The sequence below is a fragment of the Amphiura filiformis genome, chromosome 17 (assembly GCF_039555335.1).
Source record: "Amphiura filiformis chromosome 17, Afil_fr2py, whole genome shotgun sequence".
In the NCBI taxonomy this organism is placed as follows: domain Eukaryota; kingdom Metazoa; phylum Echinodermata; class Ophiuroidea; order Amphilepidida; family Amphiuridae; genus Amphiura; species Amphiura filiformis.
Window position 1 is genome coordinate 63134327 of NC_092644.1, and position 12947 is coordinate 63147273.

The window sequence follows — 12947 nt, forward strand, 5'->3', positions numbered from 1 at the left end:
GAGCCTCGACATCTTATACACTAGACCCCCGACACAATTATCCAATGTGATATATCAATGGCACTCATGTAATCCCAATGTGACAGCTAAACTAAATATCGTATATTGGCAGAGTATATGATATACTTCAAGCGCAACGCTTGTGCATGCAATGCAATAGTCTACAACTTTTTTTATCTTTTACATGTACAGGGTTTCTTTGAGACCTGTACGGCAGAGTTGTACATGTTCATTGCACTCAGATCACACATTTGTGATCATAGCATACTGGAACTCTAAATATTTGTGATACCAAGTTTATTACATACCATTGAAACTGTACATCTTGTTCCATGTCAATAACAGATGTGTTGGTATGGATCTCTTCTCCTTGATTCATCATACTTAATACCACCGATACACCAAACTGAAAATAGGGATAGAAATGAGTCACCAGGTTGTTTTATTTAATGATATATACATAAGACATAAGCGGCATGCCAGGCAGTCTCTATACGCTAACAAAAAAAGAGTTTTAAAACAAAAGCAAGACATAATACAGAAGTAGCAGCACAAATTATCAATGTACTATAATAGTAATACATAGTTATCTAAAAAAGACCACACTCGATTTACAATGTGCTATGTTTGCATTTCCATATGGATTCTCCGTATTCTTACTAAATTATCCTGTTTCAAATGTATCAAATCCCACCCTAACATGATTTCCTATGCCAACATAGAGTGTATTCACTAAATACAGTAGTCAAATTGTCTAAAAGACATCTTAAAAGTACCCCATTGACAACGCTTGTATCAGAATATATGAGAGGCACTTGACAACAAGTTGAAATTGGACTGCCATACTTCTAAGGAAAGCCAGTGATTTGGGCATCTTACAATGGCAAAATAAGCCTATGTGTGAAATGGGACCACCTGTTTCAGGATTGTAGATGATCATAAACAATAGAAGCTGCATATCCTACAACCTATTGTACGCAAGAATACAAGATGTACCCATCTACCAAACAATTATTTATCAAGAAACAAGTGATTGGAGGGGGTCAACCTCCACAATTAACTTTGCAGTTCAACCTCTTTAATACAGATCTTTTCTATTCCTGTTATCCAGCGGAACAGAAAACATGCTTTTAATGTATATACTTGAGGGACATTTTTATTATCTGCAACACTGTTCCGAGCACAAAATAGTATGTTTTTGTATCAATCAATGTAGAATTTAAGCCAATTTCTTTTTCAGATTTTTCACCTAACTAGTCAGTGCTGAAACCCGTCATGACTGGATAACCCAGATTTGACTTTATTACTATAATGCCTAGCAAAGATGTACAGACCATTTTTGAGAGCGTACACAGTGTAAACACAGAAGTGGGGTTCCAATTGGCCAATTTGTTTATCCCACATTCTTAAACACTTGAGAACGTTCCTGCAATCTTATTGGTTCTTACCCAGCTTTACCCGTGTGATGACACGATATCACACAGGGCAGCGCGTGTGCGTCAACACAATACGCGTACTCGCTATTTGGACCAATCGGAGGCGCACAGCAACAACGAGACTGATCGATTTTAAGCCCTAGGTAATTCCTTGCAAAATGTAGATTTAATTTGAGTAAAATTTGTATGATATTTTTATTTGAATTGAAGTGTTTAAGAATGAGAATAAAGGTATTGTTTTTAGCCTATAACACAGGCAACATCAGTATTGTGTAACATAATGGGCAACATCATTATTTTTGGCTTCGCCTCGTTGTTTTACTTAAAATAATGATGTCGCCCATGTTATATGAGACGATAGATGCACACCAGGGGCTAAAAACAATACCTCTAAATCAAAACTACAGACCGGTAATTTGGTTGGCTGATTACGATTCAAAGCTGCGTTTGGCGCTCATGGAGTGTTACAAAGTGAACAAATTTAAAGCTCGCCTATATTGGACTATTCCATTTGAAATCCACACTACCCCTGTGGAAGATTTTGGAAACATCTTAAACAGAGGGAGTATGACTTTCAAATGGAATGAACACATTAGGTAGCTCCATTTGAAACTCACTCTCCTTCTGTGGAAGATTCAGTTTGAATCTTTCTCAGGATGCATATGAAATTCTAATGGAGCTGCCTAATGTGTTCATTCCATTTGAAATTCATACTCCCCCTGTGGAATTTATTTCCAAAATCTTCCACAGGGGTAGTGTGGATTTTAAATGGAATAGCCCATTGTTCAATAACAGGGCACATTCGTCAATCAGAGCAAGAGCGGTCCTAACTTCTTTGGAAGCTATTATTACTCCATAACTCTCACCTTGTTTTGTAAAGCACTAGTCACTACACTGGATGAGCCTGTCTTACGATTAGGTGACACTCCTGGTTGTCTTGCTATTAGACTCGCTACAAGGCTCATTAACTCTTTCAAGTCAGTGGATTTTACAACATTGACAACTGGAGGGTATAGCTGGGGTAGAGTCTACAAGAGAAAAAAACAAGAAAACATGTTAATACAATGTCAGTTACACAAAAGATATATACAAGAAAGGGGTTAGGCCCAGTCTGAAATAGCTGCAAAATCTTTTCTTTAAAGCAATGTGTGATTTGCATAGATTCCTATTTAAATGCTTTCACTGATCACATTATCCCCTTTTAATTTTGAGCCAAACAAATGAGGTATAGCGAAGAAAATTGTGATTTCATTCCAGCGCCTACAATGCGTGAACTACGCTCGCCGATCATATTATGTGTAATACTGCACAGGGCATCGTGCTCGACGTGTGTACACATAAGCTGACATCCACGGGACATGTTAGCAAGCATTTGATCAGTGAACTCTGAAAAAAACGGGTCTCCCCGGTTTTAATATAAAAAGTTCCAATTTTACTGGACACGACTACGTCTCGTCCAATATTTTATAACTCATAGCTCGACCAATAAATATGAGCTCAATCGATCCAATTTTATATCAAATTGCACCGCTGCTAAGGGTTGTCACACATGTTACACAACATGTGTGCCCCCACAACTCCACTCCTACATTTGTATGAAATTTTTGCACTTGACTTGTGTTTTATTGTTGGTGTTTGTGTTTCAGCTTTAGGCTACAATAAATCAAATTTCTCCTAGTAGTACCTACCTCTTCAGGTGATTCTTTCTTCAAATCTTGCATCTCGCGCTTTAACAAGAAACTAAAGTTTTGTAGAATGCCTCGCACCACAGTCAGTGCCTGTTCCTTGTCCAAATATGGAAGTACCCTGGATATGAGTTTGCGTCCTTTACGTATGGATAGCACCTGTACAAAATGATCACTTCCAGATCTGTTCATGGAGATAGCAGATAAAAAGAAACAATTTGTAATATTTCTTGTCGGCACATGCAATCATGGATGGAAGTGGATAACAAATCCATTTCCTGACAATTTTGCCCAGGGAATAGGCTATGGCGTGCTGATGCTACACTTTATCCTTTAGTTGATATGTATTCTGCAATCTCATTGGTCAAACACCATTTGGATACAAATCTGTATTATTACCTGTATTATTACCTGCATACTCCTAATACAGGCAGGTAATATTTCCCGTATAACCTGCGCAATCCTAAAATGCACGCGTCTGCATAACACGACTCGCATGATACTTCACGCGCAGCATGGCTTGCACACTGTTCAAGCAAGGAAGAAACTGGCCTATTTTTCAGTAAGATAATCAAATTAAATTCCTTTAACATAATTTACAAACAAGTCGGAAGATAATAAAATTCATGTTCACTAATGGATAAAATCGTTATCCCCTGTTTGTTCTTATGAAATGCAGGAAAATATCTATGGTGTGGTGCCGTATTCCATTCAGTCTTCGGCTTCATGGAATACGGCACCAGACCATAGATATTTTCCCGTATTTTGTGAACAAACAGGGGGTAACTAATATTATTCCGTTACAATATGTGTATTGTTATAGAGGGCCATACTACCGGCTGTATGTATTGTAATGTACAAAAAGTAGCCTGGGTTTGGAATAGTAACCTCAAATCAAGCACTGTCTAGAAAAAAGGGAAAACAGGAAAGTCTGTTACTTTAACATTAAAGCCTCAAATCCACAGGCCAAGAATCAATAATATATTTTTTACTGGTAGGTCTTCTAGGTGAAATCACTAAAATCATTTGCTTTACCATGTTGGAGACTTGCATGTTGACAGCAACAGCTTTCAACACAATTGTTGTTAAAATAAGAAATGCTTTGTTTCTGAATAATTAATGCTGTTGATAAGACATCCAAAGGTTTCAACATTTCTCACACTATGGGTGTGTGTTTCAATGTCTTGTCTAGAATTTCAGCCATGGATTATTAGACCTACATCAAAAGATTAAAAGCAAGAAATGCTGACATTATTTACCTTCACAGAATGCCCACAAATAGGTAAGTTTGCTTCTAAAATTCAAAATTTTCTGGGCTCTTGAACAGGCTCCAAAACATAGCACCTCACCTTTTTAGAGTGTCCTAATTAGTCAGCGATACCACTCAAAAAAGTTTCGCTCAACAAACCTGGAACTGGTCAGAAAAACCTGAAAAAGCATGTGAATGCTGGCCAAAAAACCCAAAATGGGCTGAAAATAAATAAAACTGTGGGTATTTGGAGTCATAAAAACCCTGAATTCAGGTTAAACCTGAAAAGTGGCATCCGACTAATCTGCAGCCCGTGTTATTTTGATAGCTTATTTCTGGCCCGCAGAGTTCTGAAGTTGCCCAGGACCCCTGGGGTATGGCATGTGGTACCTTTCTACAATGCATGTTACTTTCATAAAAGTATAATACTATTTTTCAAGTAGGCCGGCATCCTTACCTTGACATATCAGCTCTGAGTAACGCATACATCTGTGACACTAAGCCTTGTTTCTTTTCTAGTATTAGACCTCTATCAGACTCTGGTAATGCTAACACCTGCTTCTCAAGGTCATCAACCGCTAACAATAATGTGTACACCCTCTCAATAGATAGCAACACACGACGGCGTCTACTGTGTTCTTTGGCCTTACTCTGTTGTAATAAATAATGAAGTTATTATTAGTAGTATGCAATGTACTTCAACCAGACACTCCTCCCTCTATGCCTCACTTCCACCTAGTTTTACCGCTGCCATGGAAAAGGAATATAATGTGCAGATTACAAATTTGCCAACAGAGCAGAAAAGATTCTCCAGACTCTTCTGAACAATTTGATATTATGATTTGTCCATTTGAAACATCTGTCCTACGAAATCGTTAAATATAGCACTTTTCATTGCATGGCCTCTATATTGCCTTTTTGATTTGACTGGTTACATTGTAGTCAAAATATATAATAATTGCATAACTATCCTCCATTCCTTGGAAAAGAAGAAATGAAATGAAACATGATTGTTCAATGACTTTGGCATGTGCACATCGAAAATCTCAGTTTGGTAGAAAAAATGATTTCAGTAATTGTTTTATCAGGGTGACTATAATGTGTTCAGCAGGCCTTGTCTTTTGAAAATTACTGGCGAGTGACAAACCACTCTCCTCAAAACTTGCCAGGTGAGCAGTAGGCGAGTGATTTTAATCACTTGTATTATTATTACACCAAATTCAGGTGAGTGATAAAAAGCTCTCCTCACTGAGGAGAGCAGATTAATTTTAGGCGAGTGATGGCGAGTGATCACTCTCACTCGCCTCAAAAGACAAGGCCTTGTGTTGGGAACAGCCCATTATTCCAAAGGGTCCAAAAAAGGTTAAAGTTTGAGTTTTGGACATTATATGTTAGGATTAATACCAAAAATCATCCCAAATCACATGGTTTTGGAATACAAAGAACATTCCTTAACCATGTGACTTGGGGATAATTTGAAGTAACCTCCACTTTGGATATGAGTCTGGTACTTATTCCTAGCTATTTAATAATCCTAGCTATTATGTGAAATGAGACACATGCAGCAGCCGACAAGTGCATCGTTTCGATATGGATGAACACAAATATGCTTCTCCAATAGCATTTTACTCTAATTACCTGGGTATTACTAACACTATGGTTAGTACTATTATCACCCCCATAATTGTAGGGGTAATATTTTGTAATGATTAAATTGTCATTATCTTATCAATGAGCATAGCTACCTCTTCATCTTCACTGCTAGCATCTATGTGTATATCAATAATCTGACGGGGATTGTTCACACTTGATGATGTTAAGCGGCCCAGAGCACCGGCAAATTGAGCTGTCAAAATTAAAACAATTAAAATGTTTGTCAATATGTAGCATTGCTGGAGGTATATTTACACTACATTGGTTCCCATGTGTGACTGAGAACCCAATATATTGGATCTGACAATACTAAAAGTAAATTATGAGGAGCCACTCAGATTGCAAAAACTGAGGGGACAATGTCGAGTGCGCAGACAAAAGAGGTAGACCGAAAATTTTCACTAATAGATACTATTTATTACTACCAACTTGTTCCCCCATTGACCCCCAATAGCTACAGCCATAATCCCATGGTTCATTCTCAAAATAAGAAGGGTATATTTTCATCGTTTATCACTACCAGAATATATGATAGTGTACATTTTCAAGATTTTGTACGCATTGGACTTTTCACTTTGCATTTGAAGGGGTACGTTAAGTGTGTGAACGCAAAAATATGTGTACAAAACGGTGGTACAAAAAGGTGTTCTCCAGGTCAAGTGCTATTCATTGCAATTTGTTTAGCACGGTTCACCGTTTGTCATAAACATACACCTGACCAGTGGTATAGAAGTCGCAATGCTGTTGAATCCTGCGACTAGCGCTGAGTGACTCCATATTGTTATAGGCATTTTGTACCGAGTGTCAGGGGCCTGGTTAGATTCCACATAATTTATGTCATATGGCACTACACAGAGTCATCAGCCTTCTCAAGTTTAATCCATGAGTAATATCAATAATTTGACATAACTTATTTGACTGTAAGTAGCACTCACTTGGCTGGTATGACCTTTGTTCGGCCTGCTTAGGTTGAGGTGTAATAGGCTTATTTTCTTTGCCTTCATCCCTGTCTTCTGATTGGACGCCTTCTTTGCTTTGATCTTTGTCTTTACCATTCTTCCTCTGCATGTAGGTCTGTGAATTATCAAAGAATTATCAATTACACAAGAGTACATTTTCTGATGAAAATCAACATTACATAGAAAAAGGAGACCAGGGCAACACAGAACAAGCTATCCGACTTATATACAGAAGTTGTTGTTGGGGGGAGGGATAGCAACAACAATTTACAACCAGATCTTTGCCTCACTAGCTATGGATTGTGGTACTTGGATAAACTTTGTAGTTGTCTGCTCTGCAGTCAAATAAATAAACCAAACTGCTTGGATTGGGCAAAAATCATGTTCCCAACTTATAGTAGAACATACTTTAGGTGTCAAAGACCATTTAGAGAAAGATGGAACATAGCTTTGGACAGGGTGTATGAGATAACAAAGGTTAATGAGTGGGGTCATATTCCACCTTATACTGAACAGAGTCTAAAAGATTGTAACTTTAATGAACCTATGACTACCATCCTGAAATGAATCCTTAGTCACTGATAAACTAATGGTAATGTTTTTGAACTTTATGACCCATATTTCCTCTTTTTGACTTGAATGTTCACATCTAAGTCACCTGGTACAGGGCTAAATGAATTTTCCCTGGACCAAGGACCAACCCCTGTGGAACTCCTCACCTGATAGTAATAGTCATCAATATATGGGTTGTTACTTTGCAGTTGTAACATCTGAATTTTAATGACCCATTCCTTCTCCCTTGTACTCATCAGATTTGAATACTCATCCCTGGGACCTCTGGTGTCAGGGCGATGATTGTCATGACGCCTGTTGTTATATGGGCGTTGGTGGCGCATGTCCATGCGATTTCTATTCCTGAATCAAAAAAAAAAAAACATGATCAAAATTATAAGATCTTCCTCTTTAGATTACAAGCCGCGACAAATCGCCTGTCCGATAGCCCGGAGCAATTAAAATTTTTATTGGGCAATTAAAACTCTGGTGCCCTAATGGGCAAGATATAATTAAAACCAATCAAAGCTTGTGATGATGCAAAACGGAGTATTTCTTTCAAATTTGGCATGTTAACAGAAGTAAAAAACAGTCAAGACAAAGTAGAAAACTTCTTGAAAAGGAATTAACATTTTTCAGATGCTAGGCACTTATATCCCATACCAGACTGGCAGACATGCTGATGAACATCATGACATTACGTGATGTATTGGTATTATACTATAGTTTAGCCAAATATAGAACCTGTGCATATAATATGACGCCAATGACGTCAGCTTGCCATGTATTTACATACATCGAGATTGAGACGCATTAGTGGTTGGCAAGATACGTAAATCGCTGCGACTTTACTGACAGAATTTCACATAAAATGCACATTATTTTCCACAAGAAACTAACGGTAGTGAATGAAATGTTTATTTTTAGTTAATTTCATGAATACTCATTTATGTATCAACTTAACTGAGAAAAAAATTGGATTCCTGTAAGAATGAAACTGAAATTCGGCACACTTACTAATACTATGCAATGTATGATGAGTATGTGACTTTGTCGACAACTGTTGCCATGAATAGGGGTAATTTTCAGACAATTTTGGGCAACCAATTTTTGACTATTGCCTGCTCGAACGGGCAAGCTAAAAAATAAAATTCGTCGCGGCCTGTTAGATTAATTCATACAGGCGCAAGTACCATATTTGCTATAATTGGTCGTTAGTTGTAACTACATTTTAGCCTGTTTGATTTTTGAAGGACCTTTTTGAAGGGTGCGACTCCACTCTTCCCCTAAGCAAAAATATAAAATAGTCCCAAAAAATCACAATTAGCGAGTGTAGCGATTTTAAAAAAATCAGGTTTTTTATGCTTTTCTGGTCAAAAAAAGATCCAAATTTTGCAAATATCCACTTTTCACAATATTTCCCACCTCCCCGGAAAATCTGCACCCCCAAAAAAATTCTGCGTACAGTCCTACCTCTTGTGACATTCCTCAGTTCTAAAAGTAAAATATTTTTACCTTTTCACAATACCCTTCACAATTGATGTGCAATTATTAGCATCTAATTATATTGTCATATTTCCACGATGTGTACTTACTGGTTATTGTATTGATTTGGTGGGTATCTAGGTTGATATCTTCCTCTTGGTCCAGGATCAGTGCGGGCATGTAATGGAGGGATTCTGAAAGAAAGGTATGCAACACACATTCTGATCATCACAATTGTCATCACATTGACAGGTCCTAAAAACTTGTGAAGCAAGACTATTTTCAGCGTTGATAGTTAGTAATTGCCATGGGCATTAAAGAATGTATTAACACACACTGGTCAACCTGTCATCATTAGCCACTATTCATAGCTGGACTGAGCTGCTGTAAGATCACACCATACTATATGCCCTCTGGCAATTTACAGGGGCTTAAAAGTTACTGTGTTGACATGTGAAAGTACAGCAGGTGTTGTGAGCTGTCCTGGTATTTGAGATCAAATTCTGGTATTCAATTTCGGAAAATCAGACCAGTGGAACAAAATGTATTACTCCCAATTTTTGCTAATCAGAGGTAATTTAGCTTCAGTTTTTTAAGGATCTGTCCTTCAAATGACAAGTGTCAGGTATGATATGGAGGAATTCTGTCAAACTAAATACAGCAATAAGTTACCTAGTCGCCTTGTATGAAAGCAAAGGGAAATAAAAAACCAATGATTATCTTTATAGTAAAATATAATATTTATTAGATATCATTAAGCCACTTGAGGAGTGAATCCTTGTAGGTCAACTCTGACAACAATTGTTTTAGAGCCTGGGTTTAAGCTAAAAAGTTCAACACTAACTTTGTTTGATATATTACTTGCAGATACATAAAATAATCATAAATACCTACCTTGGGTGCATCGGAGTCAGACCCATGTAACCCATAGGAGGTCTACCTCTCGGATGTGGATAATGCATGCCTGGTCCAGGTGGTGTATGGGGATGTGGCATACGACCCGGACCCCCAGGGGAGAATGGCATCATGGGAGGAGGCGGCCCCATCCCAGGTGGTGGCCCCATTCCAGGTGGCATCATCCTCGGTGGTGGTTTCCCAGGCGATGATGACATTGGTGGCGGAGGACCGCTCATCATGAGTTTATGGGTGATCTGGTTGGGTGACACCCTCCCGCTGGTGTTGTGCATGTGTAAGATCATTTGAGCAACGTGAGTTGGGGATATACGGCCGTTGATATTTTTCAGGATTTGTTGAGTTAAGTTGTTCACTACTTGTGGCGGTAAAGACTGATGTGGCCGAGGAGCACTCATGGTAACATTTTGAACAGGTGACTGGATCAAAGGAAATGACAAAATACAATAACAATCAATAATTCACACGAACCAAAGCACGCTTCAAACAAGGTTCTTGTATATTCCATATATGTCCCATTATTTATTTATTTATGAGTAATTATGCGTGGATTGCGTGGCATAGATTTCTCAAAGGTAGAATCTCAAGACGTAATTTGTTCCCATAAAACAGGGTCTTTGGAACGGAGACTTGGCTAAATTGAGTGCAAATAGAACATAAAAAATGCTACAAATTTCAGAAAAATATCAAAATAGGGGGTCAGGCATGAGAATAGATTTCCACGACCATGACAAAACAGGAAAATTTTGAAACAGCAGGAAAAAAGTGCCTAAAATGTGCCAAAAAATCTCCAAAACGGGCTAAAAATATATAAACATGTGGATATTCGGACAATAAAAAAGCAGGAATTCCTGCTTGAGCAGGAAAATTCTCATGCCTAGGGGTACAAGAACTGAGGCTAGCCTAAAACAGGGGTCTTATGATCTGTATAGGAGCCTGAAAAGAGGGGTTGTCACCATGACACATACCACCCAAAAATGGCAGTGTTCTATACCCCTTCCCCAACCTTGGGTACATGTTGTTAACTCACCTGTCCTGGTCCTGGTGCAGCTTTATGCATAAAGTGATGTCTTGGTGGTGTTCCAATAGGCAGATTAGCAGCTGGTGGAGGAGATCCAAGAATAGGTGATACCGTCCTGCGTGGGGGCGCTCTACTAGTAAGATCACGCTCAAGTTCCTCAAGGGTGAACACCTTTTGAGGCTTCTTTTCAGAGACTGCTTTGACAATTGCTGTGTCCTACAAATAAAAATCATAAAAGTGATAAAAGATGCGCAAAATATTTTTAAAAGATCTTGAAAAGTTGGTAATTTCTTATGTTGCAGTTTTGAGTGTAGTAATTTACATTCATTTATAATCATCTGGTATGTTATATGGTCACTGAAGCCCTGAAGTAAATTTTTTAATTCTTTGGTGGTATGCGCTGTGCATCGAGCGACAAGCGTATAAGAGTGTGAATGCAGAAATGATAAAGAATTATGCCGATTGGCTGACTAATGGTCATAACAAGATGGCTGACCCATAAGAGACCAAGATTCTGCTTTCTGCTTCTGCAATTGCTCTGGTGAACTTTTTTCAATGACCTTCCCTTGCTAAAAGGAGGCAACTGGTTAAGTCAATAAGAGGAAGATAATATCTAGGCTATTTTCTTTTGCCAAAATATTTGCTATACTGTTAACCGACCTATGGCAAAAGACATTAACATTGTTTCAATCTCTATGTATGTTACAACTTTTTTTCACACGTGTCACATGAGACACTTATTGTTGTACTCAATGGGGAAATCATAAAGCATGCATGCCATAAAGTAAATACCGCTTGGTGAAACAATTTCAAAAGTGTTATTTTTATAAGGGAAATCAACTTCCAGATTTGTACTACATGTATTTTATATGCTGCAAAAATTGACTAGAACTGAAATGACCAGTACAAACCAATAGGGATTTTTTGTAAGGGTGTCTCCTTTGACAGATGTGAGAAATGAGTAAGTACAATAGATGAACAACCCTGACTGAGAGAATGGTATATGGAAACAGACAATACATCCTTTACCAGATTAGGGCAGCAGTGGGTAACAGTCCTATTCATAAGATGATCAAGCTTACCTTAACAGGGGGCATGGGCACTGGCTTAGCTACCCTTTCTCCTCCTATCTCTCCTCCTCCTCCTCCAATTTTCAATATAGCCTTTAAATCCTGAGTGGTATTTGACTTGGACTCGGCAGCATTAGAGCTATTTTTGCCCAAGCTTACCTCAAGGGGAGGCGGTTGACTACTGTCTCCTCCTCCCCCGATGTTTAACATTGCCTTCAGCTGGTCCTCGGTGGCTCTGGGTTTAGGCACAGTCATAGCAGCACGTAGTGGTGGAGTCTGATGCATGCTGGGCGATCCCCAGATGTTTCCCCTGGAAGGCGACATGAAGTCACTTGGATCAAAGATAGATGGTGGAGACGAGGGACCAAATAACTGGCTCATGTTGCTATCAGCTACTCCTCCACCCTAAAACAAGTCAAAGGAATGTTCAATCAACACAGTTATTCAGGTTAACACAAATTCTTCAAGTCAACAAGAACATCAATACAGAATGGTTCAATGAATAGTATTATTCTTTTAGAAAGAGTACGCAGCAATAGTTTATCTCATCTTAAGTTGCGAGTAATGCCACGTCGGATTTTGATGTGGTAGATTTTATGCGCTTACGCGATTGCGTCGCCAGCAAATCGCCCTGTGTATACGCCCCGCAGGATTAGGTTAGCAAAATCCAACATGGTGTTACTCTCAACTTGAGACGATTCATACTATAGTCTTTTGGTATTCTTGTAGATGGCTCAAAATATGCTAAGGTGTCATATTATAGCCATATATTTTGACATCTTTTTTTAAAAATAATAATTATAGAAATGGAATATTTGCTAGTTTAGTGGCAAGTTTAGGTAGTAAAGACATAGCATACACAATATAAGTAAAATCTTTTCACTCTAAATAATAAAAAAAGAAAAAAATAAAAAATAGCTGTAAA

The 12947-nt window shown here is 38.2% G+C and overlaps 1 protein-coding gene across 2 annotated transcripts in view; it reads right to left on the reverse strand.

The window, feature by feature from the left end:
- The window catches only part of LOC140138143 (protein PAT1 homolog 1-like), a 75456-nt gene that overhangs the window by 46534 nt on the left and 15975 nt on the right, over positions 1–12947 (reverse strand). The window contains exons 5-15 of one of the 2 annotated variants that reach the window (XM_072160068.1): positions 12182–12427; positions 10962–11168; positions 9914–10350; positions 9130–9213; positions 7702–7897; positions 6959–7097; positions 6116–6216; positions 4828–5021; positions 3125–3305; positions 2303–2464; positions 309–406 (exon numbers count right to left, since the gene is read on the reverse strand). In XM_072160068.1, coding sequence (XP_072016169.1) covers positions 309–406; positions 2303–2464; positions 3125–3305; positions 4828–5021; positions 6116–6216; positions 6959–7097; positions 7702–7897; positions 9130–9213; positions 9914–10350; positions 10962–11168; positions 12182–12427 — 2045 coding nt within the window. Of the gene's footprint in view, positions 1–308; positions 407–2302; positions 2465–3124; positions 3306–4827; positions 5022–6115; positions 6217–6958; positions 7098–7701; positions 7898–9129; positions 9214–9913; positions 10351–10961; positions 11169–12034; positions 12428–12947 lie in introns of both variants that reach the window. The other variant, XM_072160067.1, reaches the window with a different exon arrangement.